Here is an 11,563-nt window from a genome sequence, read left to right as displayed (position 1 = left end):
CTCGTATATGTATTTATGAATGTGAGTGTATGGGTAGGCTATGTGGTTGTGAGCGGTGAGTTTATTTGAACGACCCAGCGGGGGGCCATTTCCTATACGGCATTATTGATACAGTACCTCTGTCCTGATATTTAATGGAGGAACCCTGCCTCTCTATGTGCTGTTTGGGAGACACTAGTCTTGCTGATGCACATGGTGTCACTGATGAAATGAAAGTGCTATGAGATTACTGTGATGACGTTGCTCTCATTCCCTTTATGGAGCTCTAATCAATGAAGCAGAATACAGCAGGACTGGAGCACTGGGACGGGGACAGGGATTGGAGCTGGCTGCCTGTCTTTCTCAATGAAGCTGTTTTCACCCTGACGGGATGTGAGAGGTATGAACCATTTGGCAAAGCGTTTATGATCGGGTTTGTTGAAGGGTTAGCCATCTTGGTTCTTCAGGTATACCTTATATTCCCTTGAAAATATATTTCCCCAGACTGAAAACCAAGCAAGGATTCAAACGCGTGTTGGCCGTGTTCTATCAAAGGTAATATGTTGTGGGTTTATGCAACAAGAAATCCTGTTCAAATGTGAAAACGAATGTTAAAAACCCTTTACATGCACATGTATGACTCTTGTAGTTCGGGATTTCTGCTGGTACAGTAGGAGTGTTGTTGTTCTTTGCCTCCTGATTAATTTGCAGCCGGAAGTGGTCATTTATTATTCATTAGGAGGCATGCACTAAGGGTTTTCTTTGATTCCATGGATGCTAAGTGTTTGCTTAATCCATGTTAATAATCCTAATGAATTTCCAGTGGTGATTGGTTTCCCTGTTGATGTAATATTCAACACGACGACGACTAGTTAATCCATGTTAGAATAAGGCTGTAACAAAATGTGGAAAAAGTCAAGGGGTCTGAACACTTTCCGAATGCACTGTATATACAGACCCCTTGACTTTTTCAACATTTTGTTACGTTACAGCCTTATTCTAAAACATATTTAAAAATATATATATATTCTAATCAAAAACAGGTTTTTAAAAATGTTTGTATTAGGGGAAATATTCGGAAGAATTAAAATCTATTTAGCTAGTCTATACTTTGTAGGCAGCATGTGCTGCAACAGAATCACATGTTCTCTCCCTGCTTTATCATGCTTTGAACGAGGTACAGTACAGTACAGTTCACACTCAAAAAGATTAGCCTACTGGAGATTGTTGAATTTATTTACCCAAGAGAGCATAGCTAGGCCTATATCTACGGGCTTTTATGTGCTTCTGTCGTGCATAATGCATATAGCTTATGTATTGGATAACAGAACAATCATTTGGGCTAGGGCTCATAAAATGTATTTAATCAGGCTCAGGTTGCATCAGGCTTGAATTTTTGATCAATGCTCGAATCAAATCCAGACATAGGCCTATTTATATGCTTTTGAATAACACAATTCCGGGAAATATCGGGTTACCCGGGAGAAAAGTGATTTATTATGGAACATTTGTAAAATACCGGGAAAATATTCAACCCTGATCACCAGTCAAAGTGTGAGCAAAGTGTAGATTCCATTACTCCATTATAAGAGTCCATTAGCTGATCCCTGAATCAATTTCTTTGCTGTAATGAACGCCCTCTTGGATATTTGGCCCAGTATAATGTTGGCATAAAGATGAAGGTATTGGTTGGATTTGTATTTCCCACACACACACACACACACACACACACACACACACACACACACACACACACACACACACACACACACACACACACACACACACACACACACACACACACACACACACACACACACACACACACACACACGGTCAGAGACAATGTGACTGCCATGAAAAAGTGCTACTAGGTGATTACCCTGTTCCCTCATTAATCATGCATTATCGTTTGTCCAGGAACCAAAGGCATAGAAAAACATCTACTGAAAAATGTGAAAACAATAGCAGAGGTATGGTATATCCAATGGAAACTATCAAGTCAAGACAGGGTTGAATGCAAAATACAAATCTTTTGTTTTATGAATTCAGCAGCATTATGAATGTACCCATTGTGTCTAATCTGTTTTCGACACTTTGGTTTTTAGGTTTTTAGGTTGTGCTTGGTGAACTAAAAAGAAACTGTCCCCTTAGGACTCAGCCAAAACGATAAAAAAAAACACTAGATGTCATGGTTACAGGTAATGTTTCTGATAAATGGTCACGTGGCTACGTTTCACCCAGAAAATATTGACATTTTGACATTTGCCTAAATTGGTATGGGCAGTCGATAAGGACCAATTCGAACAAAATGCTGTTCTGTAAAACATTGAGTTTATACTTTATGTTAACTTTTTGTTCCCTTTGTGTGTCCTTAATGGCCTCTCTTGACTAATCCCAGATGAGTTGTAAATGCGTCTTTAGTGTTTCCTAAACTTTTTATGTTGTGACCCACCTGTTCTTACAACTTTTCTTGTGACAAAACCATGTTTACCAGGAACCAAGCTGGGCACGACCATTCTATTGACCCAACAATTGGTAAACGTTGGTCTACCAAGTGTTTTTTCCAGTATGGCAGCCCTCAGTCTGTGAAAAGGTAGCTAACGCTGGCATACCCTCTGAAGTGGTTGTCTTAGCTAAGCTAACGCCTGTTCTAAAGCTAGCTAAAGCAAACCGGCCAAGCAGAACCACGTGTCTGCAGGTCAGAAACACGGGCAGGGTCTTAGCCTGGGCTCCTGGCCAGGGAACACGCTACATGTTCTGACTACAGGGGAGGGAAGGAGAGGAGAGCTGAGGCAAGGGATATCTACCTGCTTGCCTCTCCCCCCTACTTATATCCCTATCTCTGTCTGTCTGTCTGTCTGTCTGTCTGTCTGTCTGTCTGTCTGTCTGTCTGTCTGTCTGTCTGTCTGTCTGTCTGTCTGTCTGTCTGTCTGTCTGTCTGTCTGTCTGTCTGTCTGTCTGTCTGTCTGTCTGTCTGTCTGTCTGTCTGTCTGTCTGTCTGTCTGTCTGTCTGTCTGTCTGTCTGTCTGTCTGTCTGTCTGTCTGTCAAACACTACGTCATTGGAGCGTCAATGGAATATTTCGGCACTTAACAATTGTGAAGTTGCTTTGTCAGGTCTGTGTCACGCTTTTCAGTCTCAAAATAGAATGAAACGCCAACACAGTAACCCAATAGATTATGTGCAAAGAGCCTGGAAAGGATATTATGCACACCGTGGTATTATTCTGTTCTGTTCTGTTTTAAAGCACTGCAGTGCTATCTATAAGCCTAATACTCTACAACAGAGACAAAACCCAGTTACTCACCAATCTAGATCTGCTTGATTTTGCTGATCGGTTTTACAAATCTCTCCTCTCTCTCTCACACAGTCTACACCCCCAGTCTACACACACACACACACACACACACACACACACACACACACACACACACACACACACACACACACACACACACACACACACACACACACACACACACACTTTCCCTATTTCTCCCCATCTCCCCCATCTCTATCTCTTCCCGCCCTGTGCTGCACTGTCTCTGAACCTTGAAGCTGTGCTTGCAATAACTCCTCTGCTCATTTTGAACGTTGGTCTCCAGCTGTCCTCTCAGCGCTGCTAGCGAGGAGTGGAACAGAAGATGCGTCCGTCCCTGTGCCCTCGGCAAGAGAGGGACTGTGTGTGTAAAAAAGAGAGGGAGCTGGAGCATGGAGAGACAGAAAGAGAGAGAGTGAGTGAAAGAGAGCGAGCGAGAGAGAGAGAGAGAGAGAGAGAGCGAGAGAGAGAGAGAGAGAGAGAGAGAGCGTGTGAGAGAGGGGAAAGGAGAGAGGAGGGGAGGAGGTACCACTGCAGACGCACAGCCACTGTCACAGCTCCACAGCCAGAGGACAGAGGCAGCACCAGAGAGCATGGAGGAGCAAGACTCTATCATTCCTCTGGACCTCTACCCTCTCTCACTGACAACCTTCCTCTGGGGATACCCTGTGAAGAGTGGAGTGGAGAAGAGAAGAGGAGGGAGATAGAGGACAAGAGGAGTAATCTCTCGATCTGCCCTTCAGGAGAGGAAGCACCAGTCCCTTACTCTAGTGGGACAAATCACACACTATTCTTTTTTTTTGCCTGTCAGACCTGTGTACGTCTTGGGCTATCTTCCTCTGCGGTGACCTTTTCGACTGTGTGGACTTACGTTGACCCTGGAGAGGACCATGGGGCTGGGGTGGAGGTGGAGGGGTGCAGGAGGGTCCCCCAGTATGAGGACAGGGGGCAGCACATTCCTTTGGGTGACAGTACTACTGCTCTGTGGTACCTGGAGGGCTAACACACAGATGGTAGAGGACACCAAGTCTGTGTACTTCTGGGAAACAGGTACTGGACTCCTATTGTACTATGAGAGACTTAGAGACAGATTGGTTGTTGTTTTGTACTGTTTGACTTTAATGGCGATCAGAATAAAACATCTGCAGTATTGAAGTCTAAGCAGAATATTATGTTTCAAGGAGCATGTTTTCAATAGTTAATGGTGACTATGTATTCAGTATTGAAAAAGCTTGTGGACAAGACACTCAGCTTGGGCACGATATTCTCTGTTCTCATTTCCTCTCTGTGAACCTTTTGAAAATTAGAGCAGGTCTCAAGGTCCTTAAAACCCCCCTGTCATCGCGTTACCTAATTTTCCCTGTCCCTTGCACTAGTCTCACAAGCTGATCGTTTTCACATTGTAACTGAAGTCTAGAAGTCTTGAATAGCAAGCTATCATGGGAGAATGAGGCAGAGAACGCTAACAGAGAAATCCACCAGAAGTCTATTAATAAGTGCAATGAATTTGCCACCTAAAGCTCGCATGATCCATTCTGACTGGATTACTTACATTTCTGTCTCTTAGATGAATTGGTAGTTGAGGTGTGTGGTTACACCATATCCTGATGATTGTACATGTGTCGGAGCACAATAGTAGACAAAAAATGGGGAGTTGATTGCAAACATGAGATGAAATGGGATGGGTGGTTGCAGAGTGTTTTCTGATCACCTCTGATATGAACAAGTGCAATGCATTAGTAATGTACAGCTCCTCTAACATAATTAGAAGATCTGAGCCAGGAATAATCATGCCCTGGGAGTGCTTTTAAAAATATATGGGAAAATCTCCTTGGCCCTCGAGGTGATAGTTAACCCTTTGCTTCCTCACCTCCCCCACCACCTCCCTCCCCCTCATAGGACTAGATGAGGGCAAAATAACCCTCCCCCTTCCCAACCCACTGGACAGCTCAGCCCAGCGCCAGTCCTGAATCGATGGGATGTCGTTGTGTCTCGCGCTTTCTGCATCTCTAAAGAGGATGTAGTTGAGTAAGGAGATTAAAGGACTAGGGATTTGCTCAAAAAAGACGTTCCAGGGAGCAGCCCTGCCCTAAGAAATGGAGCGTCAGGGGCTAGATCTCTCCCACTGTAGATCATTAGGATTACACCACTCTCCCACGCTGCTGCACCCCTCTCTCCCACGCTGCTGCACCCCTCTCTCCCACGCTGCTGCACCCCTCTCTCCCACGCTGCTGCACCCCTCTCTCCCACGCTGCTGCACCCCTCTCTCCCACGCTGCTGCACCCCTCTCTCCCACGCTGCTGCACCCCTCTCTCCCACGCTGCTGCACCCCTCTCTCCCACGCTGCTGCACCCCTCTCTCCCACGCTGCTGCACCCTCTCTCCCACGCTGCTGCACCCTCTCTCCCACGCTGCTGCACCCTCTCCCACGCTGCTGCACCCCTCTCTCCCACGCTGCTGCACCCCTCTCTCCCACGCTGCTGCACCCCTCTCTCCCACGCTACACACACACACCTGCACAAACACAAGAAAGCAAACACACATATACACACACACACACGCATACCTCCTACTGCCTATAGCCACATCACTTTAGGTCTTCACTGTGATATGTAGCCCTCTGTGTGGAGGTTTTCTGTTCTTTCTAACTAAAGGAAGACTATTGATTTTAGGATAGAAGTTTTTATTTGTTTTAGAATTTTAGAATTTACTTTTTTTTTCTCTTCTTCTTCTTCTTTGGTTTGGCGATGCCACAGAGCTTGGAGATAACCTACAGTAGAGCAATTTATTTCTGTGCTTTCAAGCATTTTGATCAAAATGTGTCCTGTGTGGCTCAGTTGTTGGAGCATGTCGCTTGCAAGGCCAGTTTTGTGTGTTAAGTTCCCACGAGGGGACCAGTACGATGAAGTATGAAAAATGTATGCACTCTGTATGCACTCTGAATAAGAATGTTTGCTAAATGACTAAAATGTGGTATCATTGCATTTGCATACCACTTTTTGTGCATTTCAGCTCTTTTCATAAAATATGATTATGTTTGTGCACATTTCAGAGAGAGCAGTCAGTGGAGGGAATATTCTGGTGACAAATGCTGCTGTGATGTTTGCATAATGATGAGTTGCTGAAATACAGCTCTGTCTTCAAACTATAGGGAATTGTCTTACGTTGCTTTTATTGGCTTCATGAAAATATGATCTATGTTTTGAGGTGCAGTGAATTCAGGGATATTTCCCTCCGGAGGGTTCTATTTAAATGACAAAAGCGAAAACAGGCACTGGCTGCCACAGTCTTGATAATGATGTTCTTGAAGAAGATGAGGATGATGACGACAATGATGATGTGAAGGAGGAGGAGAAACCTGTTGAGAATAAGGTTGATGAAGGCAGTTATGATGATGATGATGATGATTATATTGATGTGGACGATAATGAGGAGATTGTGAAGGAGTAGGAGGATGATATGGCAGTGTATAGTAGTGTTACAAGCCTTGAAGAGATTCTTGGAGGGTTTAGTGCTCTCTATCACACAGTTATTTCTATCCTCTATCTCTCACTTACACACACACTGTCACACAAACACACACACACACACACACACACACACACACACACACACACACACACACACACACACACACACACACACACACACACACACACACACACACACACACACACTAACACAAACACACACACACACAGTCACACACACACACACAAACACACACACACACACACACACAGTCACACAAACACACACACATACACAATCACACACACAGTAACACAAACACACACACACAGTCACACATACACACACACATACACACACACACACACACACACACACACACACACACACACACACACACACACACACACACACACACACACACACACACACACACACACACACACACACACACACACACACAGTCACACACACAGTCACACAAACACACAGTCACACAAACACACAGTCACACACACACAGTCACACTGTGGGTGGAATTCCTCTTGCAGTTTGGTGCTGTGTGCGCTTCATTAGTTTCCGTTAGTGGAGTGGCAGTACTGCTGTAGTCTGTAGGGCGGAGCTGTCAGGATTGCACCAGCATGCGTGCCCATCGGAGGCCAAGGCAATTTTCAGTGTGTGTACAGTGTGACTGTGTGTCCCGTTCAAGGCCAGAGATCAACCTGGAGTACACAACAGATGAGGCTTTGGTACTACGCTACCCCACTCCTTGAACTCTCACTCTGACACCATGGGATATAAATGAGGATACTCCAACTGTCCTGACTTGTACTGGTATGACACCATCAAACCAACAGTGTTTGGTGTGACTCTTCCAATGTGAAGAGGTATCTTCATATGTGACATTTGTGACATCTTATCAAATATTCACCAATATAATTTGAATACCACCAAGCAACTTGTAATGACATAGAAATGCAGTTGGCAAATGTCCTGCTGTGTTGTAGGGAAGCATGAATACATTACAAAGGGCCTTACAAAGGACTCCTGAGTGGCTCAGCGGTCTAAGGCATAGCATCTCAGTGCTAGAGGCATCACTACAGACCCTGGTTCGATCCTGGGCTGTATCACATCCAGCCGTGATTGGGAGTCCCACAGGGCGGCGCAGAATTGACCCAGCATAGTCTGGGTTAGGGGAGGGTTTGGCCAGGGTAGGCCATCATTGTAAAATAAGAATTTGTCCTAACTGATAACTGATTTGCCTGGTTGAATAAAAACATTTAAAAAAAAACATTGACAGTGACAATGACAATAGAGATGTTCATCCTTGTGGTTCAGAACCATTCTCTGTGTTACAGCACAACCCAGCAGGAGAGCCTGATGCATCTCCAACGTTCCCCTTTGCGCTTCTCCAGGTCCTTATCTGCCATTGGGAAGCAGATGATCCATTATTCAGATTACGTAGGCATCGTCCCTGACTTCTGATCATCCCAATCCCCTTTTACCAGACTGGCTCTCTCTCTCTCTGGCCTACTCATGGTTTACACCATTTTTTTCCTCCCCGAGATCTGTTAGCCACCTGAAACGTGCATGGTTATCGCTAATTCTGATAATTGCTCTTAACTGATTTCAGCCAACACCTGTCAGGGCTCCAGTCCAGATTAACGTCCCCCCCAAGAACAAATCTGCTGCGTCAAACCATAGAGTACATTTGAGTCATCATCTTATAAAGTCATTATAGAGTCATTCACAATGCTTTAAACTTCTTCAGGATCGGTGTCCCTTCCACGGGATGGTTGAGCTAACGTAGGCTAATATTATTAGCATGAGGTTGTAAGTAACAAGAACATTTCCCAGGACATAGACATAACTGATATTGGCAGAAAGCTTCAATTCTTGTTAATCTAACTGCACTGTCCAATTTACAGTAGCTATTACAGTGAAAGAATACCATGCTGTTGTTTGAGGAGAGTGCACAATTATGAACTCGAAAATGTATTAATAAACCAATTAGGCACATTTGGGCAGTCCTGATACAACATTTTGAACAGAAATGCAATGGTTCATTGGATCAGTCTAAAACGTTACACATGCACTGCTGCCATCTAGTGGTCAAAATATACATTACGCCTGGGCTGAAATAATACATTATGGCCTTTCTGTTGCATTTCAAAGATGATGGTACAAAAAATATACAAAAGAACGGTTGGTTTTTTCTTTGTATTATCTTTTACCAGATCTATTGTGTTCTATTCTACTACACTCCTTTCACATTTCCACAAACATCAAAGTGTTTCCTTTCAAATGGTACCATGAATATGCATATCATTGCTTCAGGGCCTGAGCTACAGACAGATAGATTTGGGTTATTTTAGGCGAAAATTGAAAAAAAGGGGTGGATCCTTTTAACAAGTATAATAGACTACTGAGATGGTATTCAATAAATACGTTGTTACATCTAACATGTCCAAGCAGGAATTCAATGTATTTGGATATGCAACCTAATCGAGTGATTGACATGAATTTTGGGTTGACAATTAGGCTATTTTTGTTATATTTTACTGGCAAAATTGGGCTTGTTCAATAGAGATTACATTGCCTTCATCTGTATGTGCACTAATATTATATACAGTTGAAGTCGGAAGTTTACATACACCTCAGCTAAATACATTTAAACTCAGTTTTTCACAATTCCTGACATTTAATCCTAGTAAACATTCCCTGTCTTAGGTCAGTTAGGATCACCCCTTTATTTTAAGAATGTGAAATGTCAGAATAATAGTAGAGAGAATTATTTATTTCACCTTTTATTTCTTTCATCACATTCCCAGTGGGTAAGAAGTTTACATACACTCAATTAGTATTCGGTAACATTGCCTTTAAATGTTTAACTTGGTTCAAACGTTTCGGGTAGCCTTCCACAAGCTTCCCACAATAAGTTGGGTAAATTTTGGCCCATTCCTCCTGACAGAGCTGGTGTAACCAAGTCAGGTTTGTAGGCCTCCTTGCTCACACACGCTTTTTCAGTTCTGCCCACACATTTTCTAATGGATTGAGGTCAGGGCCTTGTGATGGCCACTCCAATACCTTGACTTTGTTGTCCTTAAGCTATTTTGCCACAACTTTGGAAGTATGCTTGGGGTCATTGTCCATTTGGAAGACCCATTTGCGACCAAGCTTTAACCTCCTGACTGATATCTTGAGATGTTGCTTCAACATATCCACATCATTTTCCATCCTCATGATGCCATCTATTTTGTGAAGTGCACCAGTCCCTCCTGTAGCAAAGCACTTCACAACATGATGCTGCCACCCCCATGCTTCACGGTTGGGATGGTGTTCTTCGGCTTGCAAGCCTCCCCCTTTTTCCTCCAAACATAATGATGGTCATTTTGGCCAAACAGTTCTATTTTTGTTTCATCAGACCAGAGAACATTTCTCCAAAAAGTATGATCTATGTCCCCATGTGCAGTTGCAAACCGTAGTCTGGCTTTTTTATGGCGGTTTTCAAGCAGTGGCTTCTTCCTTGCTGAGCGGCCTTTCAGGTTATATCGATATAAGGCTAGTTTTACTGTGGATATAGATACTTTTGGACCTGTTTCCTCCAGCATTTTCACAAGGTCCTTTGCTGTTGTTCTGGGATTGATTTGCACTTTTCGCACCAAAGTACGTTCATCTCTAGGAGACTGAATGTGTCTCCTTCCTGAGCGGTATGACGGCTGTGTGGTCCCATGGTGTTTATACTTGTGTACCTTTGTTTGTACAGATGAAAGTGGTACCTTCAGGCGTTTGGAAATTGCTCCCATGGATGAACCAAACTTGTGGAGGGCTACAATTATTTTTCTGAGGTCTTGGCTGATTTCTTTTGATTTTCCCATGACGTCAAGCAGAGGCACTGAGTTTTTAGGTAGGCCTTGAAATACATCCACAGGTACACCTCCAATTGACTCAAATTATGTCAATTAGCCTATGACATCATTTTCTGGAATTTTCCAAGCTGTTAAAGGCACAGTCAACTTAGTGTATGTAAAATTCTGACACACTGGAATTGTGATACAGTTAATTATAAGTGAAATAATCTGTCTGTAAACAATTGTTGAAAAAATTACTTGTGTCATGCACAAAGTAGATGTCCTAACCGACTTGCCAAAACTATAGTTTGTTAACAAAAATTTGTGGAGTGGATGAAAAACGAGTTTTAATGACTCCAACCTAAGTGTATGTAAACTTCCGATTTCAACTGTATAGGCCAAATTAATTTGGTGCTAATTCACCACCTGAAGAAGTGGAAACTCAAAACACATTAGCTACACTGAGTGTAGAAAACATTAGGAACATCTGCTCTTTTCATGACATAGACTGACCAGGTCAAACCCATGTCAGATATCTTGATTGTAAAACAGTGTGCTTTGAGCTCAGTAATGATCGTTGAGAAATAAAAAGCTGAGACCCTTTAATATGGAAAACAAATTGCTCGCAAAGTTTTAGTTTTTTTCCCCGCAATTGCATTTTGAAATGTCATACAAGCACGAGGGGGAGAGAGAGTGTGAGAGCAGCCGGCCCCAGCGAAACAGGCAGGCCCAGCTGCAGGTCAGACACGTTTATTACAGGAATCATGTCATTTACTGTTTAACAAATTCCTGGTTTTATCCACCTAACAAAATAGGATGTTTTGATTGCGGTGACCAGCTAGAATGTGGGTCTCGCACCAGGACTACAGATGACACATCGTTGGCCCGCCTCCTAACCACTTGTGGCCATATGGGTGTTTCTAGGAAGGAAATGTAGATGTA

General features: G+C 43.4%; 1 protein-coding gene across 1 annotated transcript in view; it reads left to right on the top strand.

Annotated features, from left to right (window-relative positions):
• The first annotated feature begins 3,790 nt into the window (after positions 1-3,790).
• Positions 3,791-11,563, top strand: part of LOC106582184 (thrombospondin type-1 domain-containing protein 7A-like) — a 101,935-nt gene continuing 94,162 nt past the window's right edge. Inside the window, exon 1 of the mRNA XM_045703364.1 lies at positions 3,791-4,350. Within this exon, the coding sequence (XP_045559320.1) occupies positions 4,191-4,350 (160 nt within the window). The 5' untranslated portion in view covers positions 3,791-4,190. The remainder of the gene's footprint in view (positions 4,351-11,563) is intronic.

This window comes from Salmo salar, chromosome ssa02 (assembly GCF_905237065.1).
Source record: "Salmo salar chromosome ssa02, Ssal_v3.1, whole genome shotgun sequence".
Taxonomy (NCBI): Eukaryota; Metazoa; Chordata; class Actinopteri; order Salmoniformes; family Salmonidae; genus Salmo; species Salmo salar.
This window is presented reverse-complemented; position numbering and strand designations above follow the sequence as displayed.